Source organism: Zeus faber (assembly GCF_960531495.2).
Source record: "Zeus faber genome assembly, chromosome: 20".
Classification (NCBI taxonomy): domain Eukaryota; kingdom Metazoa; phylum Chordata; class Actinopteri; order Zeiformes; family Zeidae; genus Zeus; species Zeus faber.
In genome coordinates this window covers 12,679,612-12,699,611 of record NC_137207.1, presented here as the reverse complement: position 1 = coordinate 12,699,611, position 20,000 = coordinate 12,679,612, and the positions used below count along the sequence as shown (strand labels likewise).

Genomic DNA, 20,000 nt, shown 5'->3' with positions numbered 1-20,000 from the left:
CTGTAAAAAACGTAGTCTTTAGTGAAGTCAGATTTTAAGTGTTTATATCCTTTTTAAAGTGACCTTGACCATCACTACAGCTGTTTCGATCCACTAGAGACCAAACTGAGCACATGTGTAACTTAAGAGTTGGGCAATTACAGTGTGCACATCATGTGCCCTAATGTTACACTCTCACAAAATGTTTCCCTCTGAATACGAGGAGTGTAACTATGCAGTGAATGAAATTGATGGATAGTTTCAAAATATATTAATACATTTATCACAATGTGTAAAATGGATCCACACAAGAATTGCAACTGGATATGCAGCAACTAAGATAAATACAGCCTGCTCATTTTCCCTTTTGGTCTGGTTTGGGACCAAATTGAAAGATGAAAAGATTCCTCAATGTAGAGATCCATCTACACTTGAATTTTGGATAAATAGCAGCAATCTTAGTAACACCAAGCAACCAAGAATTGTCCAAATTCCAGTCAGTGAACCTAAGCCTCCCAAGTCTTCCCAAACTGAATACATTCTGCACATCAACACAAAAATGCTTCCATTAGCCCTGTATCTATGTGACATTATGAATTATGATTACATTTTCTGTAAATTCATTTCCAGACTTTTATGTCAGGAGGGTTTCAGCCTCCATGCTGTGCGGCCTTACTTCCACAACTACGCACACTGGAACCTATTCATACAATGAACACCAAAGACTACCAAATATTAACATTTCAGGAATGTTTAATTAGGCCATTCGCTCTCAGAGCTCCAACTTTTGCACACTATCTGGGATGTTGCGATGAACAGGTTTTTACGATTAACCGTGTTTAAAAAACGTTGTGTTTAAAAAGCCGCGCTGTGGAGCAGGTGGGTCTTGTTGCTTTGTGTGTGGCATGCTTTTACGCAAGTGCCACACACTGTACTTGTGGCTTAATATGAACGTTGGAGTTGTGTAGAGGCCAACATGTCTATTATTTCTCAGCATTTACAAAAACTGCAAGGTAATAAAAAACAAAAATCTAAACTGGTTACCTCCAGCTAAATTCCCAGCTGGCCCAAAACTGTTTTCATTTTAGTTCATTTTGCAGAGATACAGTAACGCTTTGGGGACATCTTTCCTATAATTGGTGCTTGCAGAAAGCCCATCCACTCGTGCTGAAGTGAATCCAGTTTTATTACCAATGAGGGACAAATCCACCACTTCCAATTCCAATTATTACTAATGTTTTGGTTTCAGAAGGCAGATACAGCATATTCCCCAAGGTACCTACTTTCCCCAAACTTATTAATGTCTTCAATATAAATAATTGCTCAAATCTGTAATTTGTGGGGCCAAAATAATGTTGTGAAAAACGTGAATTATATTACATTGCATTATAAGATTCCTGTATATTTGCCTTTTTTCTACTCTCCAGTATTGCAAAGATAGATTCCCCAAAGTCCTAAAAATGTTAAACGACGGTATTTCCCTCAGACTAATCGTACAATCAAAACCTCAAAGCGTGAAATCCCCCAGACACCGTCTCCTGAGTTTTCATCTTGTGCATTAATTGAGCGAGGTGATAAAACTCAAACGCTGCTACTTTGTCATCGCCGCGCGCTTGTCTGAAAACTGAACCGAGCGTTCACCCGGGCCGTGCGATAATTAATGTTTAAACATTGCGGATTATACTCTGTGAATTACACCATGGTGTTTGTACATGCCTGTCCAGCATTCCTGTTTATATTGCCAGGCAATACAAACAGCAATGCAAACCTACGACGACATGCATGCATCCATCTTTCATTCTGTAATCACCAACCCTTGCGCTCACTCAAACATGCCATGAAACAAGGACATGCTAATCCAGCCTAGTGCCCAATAAACACACACACACACACACACACGTACCCATTCCCTATTGTGTGTGTACACACTTGCAGGTGTTTAATTGTGTTTGTGTGTGTGTGTGTGTGTGTGTGTGTGTGTGTGTGTGTGTGTGTGTGTGTGTGTGTGTGTGTGTGTGTGTGTGTGTGTGTGTGATCTCTTGAGTGAGTAGTGAGAGCGCTCATCTATGAAATTACTACTCAGGAGTCTGGCTGGGCTCAGCGGGGCCAGAAGCATCAACTCATTTTCGCACAGATGATCTACCGTGCAACAACTGTGCCAATCTTTACGATACATTCTGTTTGATCGGAAAGCAGTCTTTATCCAACAGCCTTGCATGAAAAGGAAAGAAACGTAGTCCCCGTCCCTGCATTGTGAAAGATGCCAATGACAGCGAGATTCAGTTTGTAGCCACGACAAAAAAAACAAAAACCCACAATCACAAAGCTGCCTAGCATCAGCACCAAAAAGGAATACAACGCGTGTGTGTGTGCGTGTGTGCCTGCGTGCGTGCCTGCGTGCGTGCCTGCGTGCGTGCCTGCGTGCGTCTCGTACCTGGTATGGTTGGTAGGCTGAAGGGTCGGACAGGAAGTCCAACTGTCTGTCCAAAAGGAACTCCACTGCTGTCACAGACGACAACAGGCTCTTCCCAACCAGCGGCTTGAACGCCTACGGAAACAATCAAACAGGCAACATTGTCAGCAACCAAAAAAGAACAAACAAAACAACGACAACACCGTATGAATAACATTGGAACAGCCACGGTCAACAAAAAAATTGGGAAATTAACAAGGGCAGGCGCCTCGGTTTTTCTAAACGTTTTCCGACGGCCAGATAGTGAACTGCGTGTGCCCTACGGACAAAAATGTACGCATTCAAGGTTTTAGATATCGATGGCGGAAAAGGAAAAGACAAAGAGGGCGAACGAGCTGAATTCCAACAGGCTGAGACTTTACTTCATAAACACCGTCAATCCAACACGTCAAGCAGCTGCACAGAGGAAACCCCCCCGAGATTACAAAACACTATTATTCTGGGTGTGATCCATAACTGTATGACAGAATAACAACAATATCAACAGACAACAAACAGTAACACACTAAATGACGGCCACAGAGGGGGCCGGCAGAAAACAGGGGAGATAAGACATAGACCGTCTAGTTCTAGCGACTAAAATCTATCGTTGAAAATAACAGAATTCATCAGCTTTGAGATAATAATTATCACGCTTCTTTCAAAACGCCAGTAAAGTACGACTTCAAGAAGCCGCGTGACCGCGTTAGGCTCTCAGTGCCGGTGTACCGAGCAAACCCAATGTGCCGAATGTGCTTTGAACAGCATCTTTGTCGTGAGCTCGTGGCAGCAAAATCAAAGACAGGATCGACGGAAAACACTAATGACTGTCGTAGCGCTCAAACCGCCCGACAGTAAACTGACTGCAGTGCTGGCTGCTGATGAGCTGAGTATCGCTCATTTTTTTTTATTCTCGGAGGCTTTTGGGCTTATTATCACTTCAAGCACCTTATCCTCTTGCGTCAATACGGTGCACAGAAAAAGATGGTGCGCCGCAATGAAGCGGGGTAAGCTGGGAGCTGAAGGCACCCAACCAAAGGATGGACACCAACATCTCCGCATGCACAGCTTTGTATCAGTCTTGGTCTAAGTATTATAAAACAATGTTTATTTGGTGATTTGATCATGTTTGGCTTCTGGCTAAGGTAAAACGTTCAGATATTGAATCGGCCTCATTAAATCATCTCAGTGCAACTGCTGCTTCGCGTATACAAAACAAGTCACCATTTGCATTTTTACATGCGGATGAGTGAGTTTGCATGACACAAAAGTCGAAAACAATGTTTGGTTCTTTGCCTGGTTTTCCCTCATCATTCGCCACCCTTTTTTTTTTGTTGTTGTTTTATTTTTTTCTTTCAAGTACCGCATGCGGCGCTCGACGTGCGTGACTATCGTTGGAGATACCGAAGCACTCACAGCAGGGCCAGGAGTGGGTAGAGTCGCGAGAGAGAGAGAATGAGAGAGAGAGAGAGAGAGAGAGAGAGAGAGAGAGAGAGAGAGAGAGAGCGCGGAGGAGGAGATGATATCGCGAGTCGAAGAAAAAACAAAGGAGGCAGAAGAAGATGATGATGATGATGATGAATGTCAACAGTCAGAGAAGAAGACGGAGATGAGTTACAACTGAAGGAGAGAGCGATAGAGGAAGAGACAGGGAGGGAGGTGCAGGGAGTTTAAGGGGAGAGGCAGAGACGGATGGCGCGCGCGAGAGAGAGAGAGAGAGAGAGAGAGAGAGAGAGAGAGAGGGGAGGAAATGAAAAATGGAAGAGCACAAGGGATAGAGGACCAGGGAGAGAGAGAGAGAGAGAGAGAGAGAGAGAAAACGAGGGAGGGAGAAAGGGAGAGTGAGTGCCATGAATAAATTAATGAGTAGAGGAAGTCTGACAGTTCAAAGGCAGTACGCTCCACTTTGATGTTGCCTGCTTTCCCGTCAGCGCGCGCACACACACACACACACACACACACACACACACACACACACACACACACACACACACACACACACACACACACACACACCGCTGTCTGTCAGCCTGCGGGCCTGAGCTCAGCTGTTACTGCAGATATGAGCGAAGGAGCGAGAAGAGAGAGGGAGGACGAGAAAGAACAGAGACTAAGAGGCTAAAGAGTAAAGGGAGGATTTCAAAACAGAGCGGGAGAGAGAGCGAGAGAGAGAGAGAGAGCGAGAGAGAGAGAGAGAGAGAGAGAGAGAGAGAGAGAGAGAGAGAGAGAGAGAGAGGGAGAGTTGATCTGAGGCACGGGCGGCCACGTCATCTGGGTGAACACCCGTAGACACCCATGGATCGTCCGGTCTCTGTGGTGAAACAGGGCTGGGAGATAATTCAGCGTGATCCAACATGATCAGCGTCAAACCTTGTCATATCTATCCGACTGTGCGCTGGGGTTGTGTTCAAAATAAAACCGCACCGCGTTGCGATTCAAATCTATCGTTCCAATTTTGGTATCGGAGGTAATGCAACCATTTTCTGCTTAAATTAAATACTACCATGTAGGTCAAATGTATGTACAGTATACTGCATATACTGTCTTCTGTATACTGTCTATATACCGCAACTGTCATTATGTATAAAATGTCCATATATCGATATAGCGTTGCGTTGTGAGCCATCGCATCAATATCAATTTGTATGGAAATTGAATCAAATCGTTACATCCTTCCCCATACCCAGTCAAACCATACTTTTTAAATTTTTAATTTAATTTTATTATTATTATTTTTTATACTTCACCTTCACTTGGATTTAAATATGGCCACTACACGGTTATGCAACAAGGTCACGTGATACACAGAGGGTAGAGGTGAGAAACAGAACCCCCGTGAGCACACACACACACATGCACACGCACGCGCACGCACACGCGCACACACACACACACACACGCACACACACACACGCACGCACACACACACACACACACACACACACACACACACACACACACACACACACACACACACACACACACACACAGAGTAAGTAATCAGTCGGGCAATGAGTGCTTTATGGGTGCAAGCAAAACATGATACTGGTCTATGCAGCCCTACTTTGGTCTGTCCCTCTCTCCGCTCTTGTGCTGCCCTGGATTTACTAGCTGTGACCCCCCCCCCCCCCACCCAACACACACACTGTAAGAAAGACCTTGTGCCATGTGCCATTTCCTGACTGCAAGAAAAGCCACACAAGTATAGCATGGGTACAAGGCAGAGTAAAGTGAGAGTGCAAAAATGAAATAAAAAAAAAACAAAAAACTATCCTTCATATGAACAATATGCACAACCTTAAACGAAATACGTTTTAAAAAATGAATAAATAGGTAAAGAAACTAATTATTAAGCTGTCGACAATAGGTTAAAAAATAATCACAATTGTATAAATGCAGACAATGTCATCAGCAAAATATGTTCAAGTTATCTATATTGATATTGATACAATCTCCACTCTTAAAAAGAACCAAGTAGGGAATTGTTATACACATAAAACAATACTGACCACCACCAGACACAGGCATACTAGTACTGGACTCTAAATGTGGTGCAGATGCAGCATAGATGGATGAGAATGTCTGCACATCCAAACATGGGGTGTGTGAATAGAGGGATTTTGGCCAGAGGGATAGAGAAGGTATTTGGAAGCAGATGCATGGGAGCAGGGGAAGCGCGGCTCCTGCTTGGCTCTGCTCTTCCCTTTCTGAGCAGTTGTTTCTAGGACACATAAATATAGAAACACACACACACACACGCACGCACGCACACACACACACACGCACTACGCACACACACACGCACACACACACACACGCACACATGCACACTCACACATGCACACACACACACACACACACACACACACACATCATCTGCACCCTCCCAATGTTTCCTAAAAATCCCACAAGGGTCTTCCCACACACCCTGTAATTTACACATTGCAGGAATCAAAAGGTTTTTGAGGTTATTTTCGCAAGAGATTCAACCCAAAAGGATGGAAATAGAAGGTCTATGTTGAGACTTTTTACCATCTCCTGGATTACTTTGACACATTTCTAGACCAGCCATAGCGATTTCAGGGGATGGCCCTGATATTACATCCAGAACACTTTAATTCTCTGGCTACAGGCTTTGGAGGGAATGCTAAACAATACTCTAATACAAAACAAGACACATTGCAGGTTATTTCCTTTTCTGAAAATACAATTCTACTTATGTTTTGGCTAACTTTATCTTATTCATACAGTATATAATTTCCAAAGATAGCCTTAAGAAGAGAATATGGCACCGCAATGTCATCTGCCTAGCTACCACAGTGGTTGATAAAGCAGACAACCACACAACCCAGGGCTTGGCCTTATATCAATACAATATCGACTGTGACGTGAGATAGATATTGTCTGGGATTTTGGTCCCAGGATCAGTATATCCTGATGCAGCTAAACGTTGTCTCTGAGGCTGCATTACGGTAAAGTAAAGATCTAATCAATGTCTCAAACTGCTTTGTCATTATTTCACTTACTACAAATAAAAAAGCTTAAGTGGAGATGACGTATCAGGACCACTGGATGCACGTGTGTTTTTGCTCTAATAGGTCTGATCTGACTTAGTATTCACCCTATCCTCTTTCTCTTTCTGTCTCAACTCTGAATTGACGTGATGCCATTTCCTTTGTTGCTGGTCTGAAATGACACACACACACCCGCACACACAGACACACACATACACACACACACCTTGGCATGTGTCCCACTCAACCACAATTGGGTCACATCTGCCACAGTGCGCTTTGGAGAAGCACTTAGTTGCTGTGCATTATCTAGAATGACAGCGGGAGGGACGGGGAAACACACACACACACAAACAAACGGAAACAAAAAATAAACACACCTTTTTACATCCTGAGACAGAAACACTCCAAGGCATGAGGGCGGATATAGGCAGTACTGCAGCAAAATTCACATACAAATAAATACAAAAGAATTATCATTGTTGCGTGGGATGCACTGATTCAATTGGACCATGTCCATCATCGTCTCTTCACTCCAAACTAACTTTAAATCCACAGTCAGAAACAGCAAGCAGAATGCACTGAACAAAAGGGCAGAAAGCCCATCAGTCACAACACGCATAACACAACACACAACACTGGCCTTCTTTTCCCTCCTAGCAGTGTGTGTGACGTGTGTGTGTGTGTGTGTGTGTGTGTGTGTGTTTGTGTGTGTGTGTGTGTGTGTGTCTGGGCAGTAAATAATTGATTAGGAGGGGTGCAGTGGAATGTAAAGGAGACTGTGGGGCGTGGGGGTGGTTGTAGGAGCTCATGCATCACTAAGTAACCTGGAACCTGCACCCGGTCTACCTCTACACACACACACACACACACACACACACACACACACACACACACACACACACACACACACACACACACACACACACACACACACACACACAGCTTGTCATCAAGGGTAACATTATCTGATGAAGGTCATCGCAGACGACATACACACACACACACACACACACACACACACACACACACACACACACACACACACACACACACACACACACACACACACACACACACACACACACATGCACACATTCATGTTACCACACCAGCACAACAGCCAACAAGACTCCTTGGTGTAGAGGTGATGAATTCATATGATCAGATATCACCTATAAATGTTATTTGCTATTTTATCAAAGGTTATCAGCAGTCGATTACCAATCAGTTGTCGTGAAGATTGATCTAACTGAACGATTGAGTCTCTAAAAGGCTGTCATTTTGGTGAAAGCTTTTCTCATCACTGGAGGGCCCACGTGGGATTTCCGCCAACAACACGAAGCTGCTGCTGGTAGCCTGACCACACGTCGACCTTTACCCGCGGCTGTGGTAACCCCCCCACCATGCCAAAGCATCACATCTAGCGTCAATAATCACTGAAAGAGTGGTGCCAACTAAACAAAGTACAATCCCATACGCTCGCAAAAGTTTGTTAAATTTATAGATATAGAGTAGGGATAGAAGTACTAAAACATGATTTTAAAGATCCTGCTTGTTTATCATTCTCAGTAATTCAAAGACACCTTTGCTTAAAAGAAAATAAAAAGATTTTACACCTGTCACTGAATTACAAAAAAATGTTTCTATATGATGCTTGATGTGATTCTTTAACATGGGATTTTAAATCCTAAAGCAGATGTTGTGATCTCTATGTGTTTCGAGTGAGTATGAGTTGCATGTTGAGACTCAAACTGGCGCTGTAATCAAAAACACATGAGTCACAATGTCTGTCTGACCTTTCACCCTCCCGCTGTTTCTATCTTGCTCTATCCGTTGCTTTGCTTGGACTGCATAGTAGACACAAGAAAAAGAAGACTCCAGGCAGTTTAACACAGTACAGGTTGGGTGAAAAAGAGGCCAATTGTCAGGCCACGTTTTCAACTGGGAACTGTTCAAGTCAGGGTCGAGTGGTGGTTGCTCAGAACCATCTTATCTTATGGCTTTATAGTGGTCACACATATTTTGAATTACCATATATCTTCTAGTAGTTATCATATGGAATTGATAATATGCTATTAAGAGTAATAGGTAATGTTCTTTCTTTATGTTGAGTTAAATAAGTTTGCTGATGTCACCAATTGCATGTTATATCCATGGGCAACTTAAAGTTAACCAACATGCCAAACCCAGTGGAAAACCACATGCTTTTATGATTTGTTCACCCCTGCTCTCGGTATCTGATCTTTGTATTGGGGACATTCCCTCACACAGAGACTCTTATTTAAACTGTAAACGACAGATCCAATGGCAGTATCAGTGCACTCTGAGTAACTAACACCAAAAGCTGCCGCTAAAGCGCTTCTGGAAGCTACTAGACGTCTTCTAAGGATGTGGTTAATCACAAGCGTTGTGGCCGCGCCCTGACACTGCGAGAGGAAGCAGCTTACTGGAGAAGCACGTGCACAGACAACCGCCCATGAGCGGACGCACAAAGAAACAAGACACACATGCAGACATGTTCAAACCGTTTGTGATGTGGTGGTGACCTTCTTGCCTCTAAGAGCTAGTTGAGCTTCTCAACTCAGCTTGGCTCTATTGTGTGTGTATGTGTGCGTGTGCGCGTGTGCGTGCGCGTGTGCGTGTGCATGCACTAGGCTAGGCAAAACTAAAAGGATCCTTGTGTGTTTTTCCAAATGAGCCTGAAACAAAAGCTAACTGTGCTCATGCCAGCGAAAGAGAGAGAGAGAATTCAGAAAGAAAGAGGGAAAGGGCAAGAGAGATGAAGAGAGGGGGCAGTGGGAAAGAAAGACAGAGAAAGACAAATGAGAGAAACATGACGGGCAATGAGAGAGAGAGGACAGAACAGAGACAAAGACAGAAAGAGTGAGTACAGAGTGCAGTCCTGCAGTGCCTCATTCGAGAACAACAAGGAACAGAGCATAATAACAAAATAATAAAATAACAATAATAATAATAATAATAATAATAATAATAATAATAATAATAATAATAACAACAAAATAACACTAATAATAATAATAATAATAATAATAATAATAATAGAAATACTACTACTAATAATAATGTCTGATGACAATATTGATATAATATCAATACCATGTTGTGAAAGTAGATATCGCCTGGGATTTTGGTTGTCGTAATATCTCAATATATATATATACATATATATATATTTATATATATATACACATAGTTAAATGTTGTGCGGCTGCATCACAGTAAAGTACATTTTTGAACTACATAAGACTGTTCTGGCTGTTCTAATCCACGCCTCAACCTGCTTATGTCATAATATTCACATTACTCATGATTATTTCTCAAAAATGTATTGTGTGTAAATATGTCATCTATATGTCACCTATAGTCATCCCTAAAATATTCCAATCAATATTAATATAATGTAATGGACGCCTGGTCAATTTATTATTAAAACAGGGCGATCCAGATGCCAGCCATTGCTAGGTTGTGATGAGATTGAATGGGGAAGTTCAAAACAGGTGCATACGTTAAATTTAGCTTTGGAACTTTCAAGTCATAGTTCCACAGTTTATACTTATAATAGTTTAACGTTTCAATGTCCACTCTCGTTAAAATGAATTACAACTAAAAACTAATTTCGTAACGTGAAAATATTTCACATGATATATCGCCGTCTTTCATTTCACGACGACGTGACGCACTGAAAGACGAAAAACAGTAAAAACAAAACTTGATTCATCCCACAGCCTTGGTCTGTGGGAAATAATAAGTATAACTGAGCGTAAGCTATCAAGAATGATGTCAAATGACTAACAAATGGAGAAGCTGTGGAAACAATCTAGTGCAGAGTGCAGACGGGGAGAGAAGGAGAGAAACAGCAAAGCGGGAGCAAATGGAGAGAGTGACAAGATAGGGATATGGAGACAGCATGAGGAGAGGCTGTAGATACTGGGAGGCAAACAGAGAAATACACTGCACACACCTCCCTAATCTGCTGCTTATCATTGCAGGTACACACACTCCCTGTGTGTACATCTTTATCAGTGTGTGTGTGTGTGTGTGTGTGTGTGTGTGTGTGTGTGTGTGTGTGTGTGTGTGTGTGTGTGTGTGTGTTGTATGATTACAAGCAGAGAAGCACAAAACCACTTTTTTGTAAGTGGGTCAGGCATATCTTTCTCTCTCTCTCTCAGACACACACACACACACACACACACACATACACACACACACACACACACACACACACACACACACACGGTAACACGCACACACAGAATCAGAAATTTCGCCAGGCTGAGGTTAGACCCTAATCACTTTATTGGCTAAATGCTAAATGGTCCGACTTGCCAAAGAACAGCTGCAACAGCTCCAAAACACACACACACACACACACACACACACACACACACACACACACACACACACACACACACACACACACACACACACACACACGCGTGCACGCGCAACGCGCGCATACTCACAATCACAACTATTCATCACAAAGGCATCAGAACAACATTAAAAATGACCTCGACACTTCTGCTTTGCGTATCAAAAAAGGACGAGAAAGCAAACTGAAGCGTTTGAAAAGCCAGCCCCATCCTCGCACATTTGGACTGAGTTGACGTACAACTTCCCCACTACATATCCACAGATAAGCAGGTATTTGGAGGTTCCTGTCGGTTGTCTGTCGTCTAGACCAGTGTTTCTCAACACGGGGCCCGGGGACCCTCAGGCGTCCTTCCAGAGCGTTAATAGTTTAGACATTATTAGAGACGAACGACACTGACTGTTCTGATCATAGTTTCGCTGTTATCTCTGTAACTATAATACAAACATGGAAGGCTTGGACGAAATCATACCTCACAATAAAACATCTTATCAGATTGAGGTCGCAGAGACAAAATCCAATCAAAATCGAAATCTGGCCATTTTATCAACCTCATCCACGGTTGAGGGTCACTGCTCCAGATGACTGACAGAGTAAACTTGAGCGGACACTGCCACTGAGAAACCAAGCTAGTAGCGACGTAGAAACGGACATGAAACAAGCACAACGCCGAATCTGCTGGATTTTTCAAGCGGCAAAAAGCCAAAATCACAAATGAAAAAGCTGCTCATCATTAAAGTAATAAACACCTGATTTAAACACTGACAAAAAAACGAGTTTCGCCGATCACAGGCTTCTGGAATGTTGCGATGGAAACTTTATATGAAGGAGCAGGACGACAGGTTTCACCGCGCGACACAACACTTAAAACTGACCGTTGTCAATGAAGTCAATTTTGTTGTTCTACGACAATGACTTCATTCCATATCATTTGCCTGGCACTTATAGCGGGTTGAAACGACGCCGAGGCTGCTTGTGGTGTGATCCCTTCTAGAGTTTGGGCAGTAAAACGACATAAAAAAAAAAAGGGTATAAGAACAACGCGCTGAAACAGACACACACAGACACATCAGGAAGTAACAAGGCATTAGACGCAGGAAATGGGTCGATTAGACCTTCAGACACAGCTACAGGCTACAGACTCCACAGTGAGTCCAAAACACACAGACACACACACACACACAGACACACACACACACACACACACACACACACACACACACACTGTTCTCATAGCCAAGCCAACGCTAAAAACAATTTGAACAACAGTGGTTGAGTGACGTCAACACACTGATCGCTCAATCTTTGACTCGACAACTCTGGAAAATAGAAAAACAACTTCCTTGGTAACGGTTCCAAGCAGCGTACAATATATAGAGGTTAAGGACAGATAGAAAAACGATCAATCTGCGGTTACCTCCCCTCCGTGCCACGGTCTCCTAAAAAGCGCCAGACCCCAGAAAACAAAAGAAAATCTTTTCTTTCTTTGCTTCTTTCTTTCAAGAAAAATTCGAAGCCGGTTCTCCAAAGTCCACAAAATCAGCTTTGATCAGCAAACCGCAGAGAACGAGCGAGGAAGGAGCGAGGATACGAGGACAGCAGGAGCGAGGGCGAGACGGAAGGAGAGAATTAAGCAAGAGAAAGACAGAGAGCAGGGTTTGTCCTGCGGTTAGGAAAGACAGATGGCTGGCTGAGAGAAAAACAGAGGGCACAGAGAGAAGGAACGAGAGAGAGAGAGAGAGAGAGAGAGAGAGAGAGAGAGAGAGCACACCAGCCACACAGCCGACATTTTAACTGCTGCTGACGCACGGAGAGGAGAGGGAAGGACAGGCCAACACACACACACACACACACACACACACACACACACACACACACACACACACACACACACACACACACACACACACACACACACACACACACACACACACACACACACACTCTCTGTCTGTCTGTCCCCCTCTCTCCATCTCACTTTCTCTCTCTCTCCCTCTCTGACTGAGCCTTGTTCCCTCCTGTTTCTCTCACCCTGCCTTTATTTTTCTGCTCGCTACCCCCCCCCCCCCCCCCCCTCTCTCATGCAGCAGTAGAAGGGATAGCTTAGATTTGTCAGAAAACCTGGAAGCCGCTCATGGATTGGCTGGACTGGGATCCAGCTCTAGGACACATTGACCCCCAAAACAAGGGTTTTTGAAAGGAATCAGTGGAGCGACAGAAACGAGGAGTCTGTTCAGATGTGCGATTTCGAGTGAGAAATTGGTTTGGTTTCACTCACACTGACCGTTTAGATTTCAGGTGCTTTCGCAGCACATTGTAATGACCTAAAAGCGTGGCCCAGTGTGAGAGGCCGTATCTCCAATGAAAGCAAGAAGCCTTCCGCAATCTCGCAATCTCGAAAAAAAAAAAAAAAAAGGTGTGAGAAAATGTTCAGGCAAACGGAATGTGGACTTTTGGCCCGTTTCCATCATCCGAGGAAAGGAAATTGGAGTTTAGGGTCAATAAATGTCTATTCCGCCTCAGGTGGATGCGTGTTTTTACACTGGCATAAGCTCACACTACGACAGTGACAGAAATTGAACAAATAAGACAGTTCATTAATCCTACATATTAATTAAAAGTTAAATGTCATGACCGTGACAGCCCTAACGAAACACATAGACAGGCATGTGTGTTTTGTGTGTGCACGGGCGACGCCTTTTAAGTACGAACAGCATGCTCACAATTACTACGAAGGAGAGTAAAAAACGCAATATCTCAAAAATTTGCTTTGACGTGCCGTGTGAAACACATGAGGCGCGGGGAGTGTGAACCTTCCGGTTCACGCAGAGCTGGTGACAGAGCCTCAGAGTGTGCTAGCTGTCTGCTGGTCTCTTAGACAGATAGACAGACAGACGGACAGACAGACAGACAGACAGACAGGCAGGCAGGCAGCTGTCCTGGCAGCACCATCATCCTTCCCACACAATCCTTGCAACCTCACAATACCTGCCAGCACCAATTAAAGCACATCTACAGACACTTGTGTGAACACGTGTGTGTGTGTGTGTGTGTGTGTGTGTGTGTGTGTGTGTGTGTGTGTGTGTGTGTGTGTGTGTGTGTGTGTGTGTGTGTGTGTGTGTGTGTGTGTGTGTGTATAATTGTGTGTGTGTGTGTGTCTACATCTGTGGGAGGGTCAGAGAGAGAGAGACAAGAGAGACAAGAGAGATAAATCCCTGGAGGGAGTTCATCATTGCAAAATTATTAGGGTGGCTCCAGAAGAAATGTTACATAAACACCAAGCACACAGGGGCTCATCACAGCTACTTTTGTTTTTGATTTAAGACAGAAACATTCCAGTGATTAAAGATTCAGATTCAGAAAGAATTTAATTCCCTTTAATAAATACAATCTTAAACGTAATGGTTATTCATCACTGGTGTAATTCCGAGTGTTATTATCCAGTGGAATCCAGTACATTAGCAAATCAATTACGATATTAAGTGTTTTGATTTGGAATGGTTCTTTGTGTATCACACCAAAATAAACTTGATCGTATCTAAATTGGGTCACCGGGGAATATTCAAATGCAAATGAATGCAAACACACTGAACTCAAGCACGGTAAAATGGTGACACGGTGAACGTCGAGCTTCAAGTCAACTTTGGGACTGGATGACACAGTGCTGAACCTTAACCCAACAACTTAAACTGTGACCTCCGACCTCACCTCTTGGCCAAACTGTTGACACGGTGATCGCCTTTAAACCATCATCCCGTTAAGAAGATGTGCACACAAAATGCTGTCGGCATTCAATCGTGGCGCCGTAAAAAAATGTAAACTTATTATGCAAACGTACAAATCAGAGACGTGAGCACTGGTGTGCATGAGTGTCAGGAGTATTGCAGTAATACCCTAAAGTCCATCTGCTACTCTGCTAAAAGATTAGACAAACAGTCTAAAAAAACAGACGTGCGCGCGCACACACACACACACACACACACACACACACACACACACACACACACACACACACACACACAGATGCTTGTAATTAAAGTTGGAAAACGCCGCTCAGACATAATGCCACCGTGCACAACAAAAGGAAGCAAATGTTTTTCCTGACTATATATTTGCCACTTATGCAGAAAAAAAAATTCGGTGCAGCCCTGTCTGGCACATGATCATGCTGCGCGTACACACACACACACACACACGAACACACACACAGACTCACTCACTCACACAGCAAGAGTGGAGGAGATTACAAAAAGCCTGTCTCCATCTGGCTGGAGAGAGGAGAGGGGGATGAGATAGAGAGAGAGAGAGAGAGAGAGAGAGAGAGAGAGCGAGAGAGAGAGACAATCCAAATTCAATTTCTGTCTGCCTGATATCTGGCGAAATACTTTTTCTCACGGCTGAGCGTTCTGCCGACCCGTAGGCCGACCGCCTGGCTAAACAGCCTGATAAATAGCTGGCTAGCTGTGCACGAGCCAGGGCCTACTGACCTGAACCGAGTGTTGAACCACATGCTACCTGTCTGGCTCGCACATCCGATGGCTTGATACCAAAGCGACAATTAATGAATTAGATTGACAGGTAGGCAGGATGGTTGGCTCCGTACCCTGCGAACCCTCTGAGCATCAATGCCTGTTTATTAGCTACCACCTCAGGCTGGAACCACAGAACTTTGAAAGTCCTGCGATCAAAACCACTTCATGAGTGCAAAATAACTGTGCCTTTTATTCGAGAGAATATTCTCTAGAGACTGGGATTAATCTGATCAATACCAGGCTCAAGGACATTACCAAGATCCATATCAAACAAGTCTCCACACAAAGAAGTATATTTGAGGGAAGAACTTTGATGATACTGTATGTCAATCACTATCTTAGTGATCCCAAACTGATGATCTTTGTCCATAATATTCAGTAGGATTGTGTATTTGTATCAGGCTAAAATGGGGTATAGGTGCAGGTGAACATCCCAATTCTAAAAGCTGACATGGAGACTGTGATGGCCATACCTCCTGTTTTTTTTCCCACAGAATCAGAATTATATCGATTTACATTTTAGTACTATTGTTGGCTGTTACCTTTTTGTCTCTTAATTATTGACTATTGGTTCATACTGGTCTTAAATAGTAGGCTGTTATTTTTATTTTAAATAATGATTTATAATTCAGTAAAATCTTCTTCTTTTTCCTCCGGCTGCTCCCGTTAGGGGTCGCCACAGCGGATCACCATTAAAAATAATCAACATAATAACCGTTAGGAGCAGACCCGTGGCCGTACCGGGGTACAAATCTACTCCAATATGTAAAGGAAAAGCGACAGGCGACTTTCCAGTCCATGTGAGTGGACGTGATTTAGGAGGACAATCGAGGGAAAAAGCTCCATGTGAAGCTCTTTACACACAGACACAAATTCCTTTGTTCTCCTGGAAGTGTTAGTGTTGGCGCTCATGTAGCCAGATAACAAGACGGCTGCTGATATAAATGTGTGTGTGTGTGTGTGAGTGAGCGAGAGACAGAGAGAGAGAGAGAGCCTCAGTGCATGTGACTGTATGTGTGTGTATGTGTGTGTGTGTGTGTGTGTCTGTGTCTGTGTGTGTGTGTGTGTGTGTGTGTGTGCGTGTGCGTGTGCGTGCACCCGTGTGTGGTGGTCTTTCATGTTTACTAAATGAGCTGGAGTTGCTAGGTAACATAGTGTGACACCAGCGGTCCCCAGCAGCAGACAGAAAAAGGAAAACAAAGACGTTACACTCTCTCTCCCTCTCCCTGATCAAATACGGCGCATTATATGTATACAAAAAAAGGTGTTTTGAATGAGCGCCTCAGTAGTTGAGGGTTCGGATCATTTGTTTCAAAGGAATGCAGTGTGCCAGTCGGTCGCCTTTATAGTGGCGGTTAATTGTGCCTTAAAGGCTTAAAGGGATATTTTAGGTTAAACTGATTAAAAGGAGATTTCAACCCGCACAAGGCAACTGGTCAACGGTGATAAGAAAACTGTGTCACACATTGGCTGCACCATTCCTTTGTTGATTCTTTTTTTTTTTTTTTTTTCACCATAAGCTACTGAAGGTGGCTGAGGCTGGTAGATGGTTGAGAATGCCATTGAAGTTAGTGTCATATTTATATTGGCCTCAGTATCCTTTTCTAAGTTTGTGTGATGTTCGGTGTGTTATCCGAAATACTTTACGTTATCGTTGTTCCTGCACCAATTTCACCCAGACAAATCCCGGTTAATTATTACTTCCTTATCAACTCAGGCAATTTCACATTCGAATTTCAACATAACGTCACGATATGTAAGGCCTCTGCAAGCCCACGGTGGCATAAAACGAGGTGCCTCTAATGTGTTTTTCTACACAGGAAAGGAGCTGAACATTAACTGAACGTCAGGGTTTCGGGCGTCCTCGGAACACCTTTTCCACTATTTACACAATCTGAGGTGAATTTGGCGTAGCGTTTTGTGCAGCAGCAACGAAGATGATCTATTCATCTATTATCATATTACTCCCAAACACAAATGAACTTTTTTTTAGCCAAACAAAAAGACGATTCGATTCATTGCACGCCACTCCATTGATTTCACAATATATGACACATTGAACAAAACAGCGTACATTTCCATTTATAATCTCGTGAAATTAGGCTAACCCTCACAAATAACCATGAGGCTACGGCTGCCGTGGTGCGATTAAATCACCTTTCTCCACCCGTTGACGAATTACAGCACCCTAATAGAAGGAAACAATCAAGATGTGCGTGCAGCTCGGGGCAGAAACACATCTGCACCATCTGGACGTCAAAGATAGAAAATTATGGATGTTTTCAGCGTTTACAAATGTTGCAACACACTGGAAAATAAAACAACGAAAACGGGTTTATTTGAAGTGAATCCGAATGCTCTTTCATTACACATTCATGTAATTGCGTCGCCAAAATACATGCCTGATGAAACACAGTTCAGATGTTACCCTCTTGGGATATTAACCATTTTACGCCCGTGGTCCCTGCGATTACATTACACAACAACTCCTGGCCACGCCCCCCTCCTTCTCTGCACCTTTCTGCAGCGTTCTGCCGTCTGTGGATGCTTCTCCGAACCGGAACAGAACTTTACCAACGCCGAGTGCAAACCACGCAACTTCAACCCTCATTCGTTTCCGTGCCAGAGCAGAGATCGATGGCAAGGACCCTTGTTGGTGCCCAAATGCTACCAACACTTGATTAGCCTGAGTGGGTTGGGAGACCAGATGTGGGAAAGTCTCCCCAGACGGCCGCCCAAGACCTCCTGACAATTTCAAGCGTGTTAGAGTTCATCGGCACAAGATCTGTGGCGCTCTTGCAGTTCGGGACATGTGACAACAAATTTGGGGAATGGTGATCAACAGAAGCAAAGGAGAGCGCGAGAAAAAAAAACACTGGGGTGGGGGCAGAATAATCCGTACCTCTATATGGAATGCATGTTAAAAGATAATAAAATATTAAAATAAAGGTGTGTTTCCCTCACACTTCACAATTGAGGACTTTTCTGACTTTTTTTCCTAAATCTCTGCCTAATTGACAATATGTGGTCTGCGTCGCCACTCTCCTCCCTGCACAAATGAACGCACACGCCACTTATCACCCTGTCCTTCGCCCGTGCTCCGTCTGGATGAACCGATGAAACCGACGTATACCATAACAGACCTTTACCAGGAGATTAAAGATTTAATTTCATTATCCTCCATTTTGCTTCGTCTACCCTTTTCTCCTCCAACTCCGGTATTCTGTGTCTGCTTTTCCCCAGACAGATGAATTGGTATGCCGAGTGCAGCCGGCAGCAGTGATGAGAGAAGGATCAACGCTGGCGATGATGACATTTCACACGCAAACTGGCTGCTTGTGAGAGAGGCGGAATGTTCTATTTGCATGAGAGAGAGAGAGAAAGAGAGAGAGAGAGAGAGAGAGAGAGAGAGAGAGAGAGAGAGAGAGAGAGATCTTAGAGCTGGTAGAAACCATACTTTCAAAGTAAGACTTCAAACAGCCTCCAAGCCTTCCCTCCCATTTCCAAATTAACCCTCACAGAGAGTTTTCCTTCTCTAGTGCTCCGATCCATCACTGGCCCGGCCTCCGCTGGCCCAGGTTTACTGCAACTTACACTCGGAATCTGAACGACACTCACCAAACGCTAGAGCTACTAAACGTTCATTTTGTCGTATTTCTTTTGTAGATGCCACATGGCTTTAACAAATCCAGTAAAGCTTCTGGAAAACAGAAATGCATGGATATGAACGCCACGCAGTTTCACAACTTTACATGACTTCGAAGCAGCTGATTCTGCTTTCAAAAGCCCTCAGCAGTTCGGGTCACAGAGATGGTAAATCGCGTGATAAGTGAGATGTGCTACCCCGGTCTGCGTTTATACGTCGGAGGTCACAGGTCTCTCTCTATCTTTCTCTTTCTGCATATCCCTCTCTATGTTTCTCTCTCTCACTCTCTCTCTCTGACATAAGGGCAGTGAAATTAGAACAGAGAGGTCGTCTGCCAAATGCTGTAAACAGGCACGTTGCCAGACAGCAATTTCTCTACAATTTTCTCGTCTGTGTGTGTGTGTGTGTGTGTGTGTGTGTGTGTGTGTGTGTGTGTATGTGTGCGTGTGTGCATGTGTGTGTGTGTGTGTGTGTATGTGTG

At 43.7% G+C, this 20,000-nt stretch overlaps 1 protein-coding gene across 1 annotated transcript in view; it reads right to left on the bottom strand.

Moving 5' to 3' along the window:
• jmjd1cb (jumonji domain containing 1Cb) overlaps window positions 1-20,000 on the bottom strand; it is a gene marked incomplete at its 5' end in the record, with an annotated part of 149,118 nt that overhangs the window by 57,135 nt on the left and 71,983 nt on the right. Inside the window, one exon of the mRNA XM_080020913.1 lies at window positions 2,414-2,527. Within this exon, the coding sequence (XP_079877039.1) occupies window positions 2,414-2,527 (114 nt within the window). The remainder of the gene's footprint in view (window positions 1-2,413; window positions 2,528-20,000) is intronic.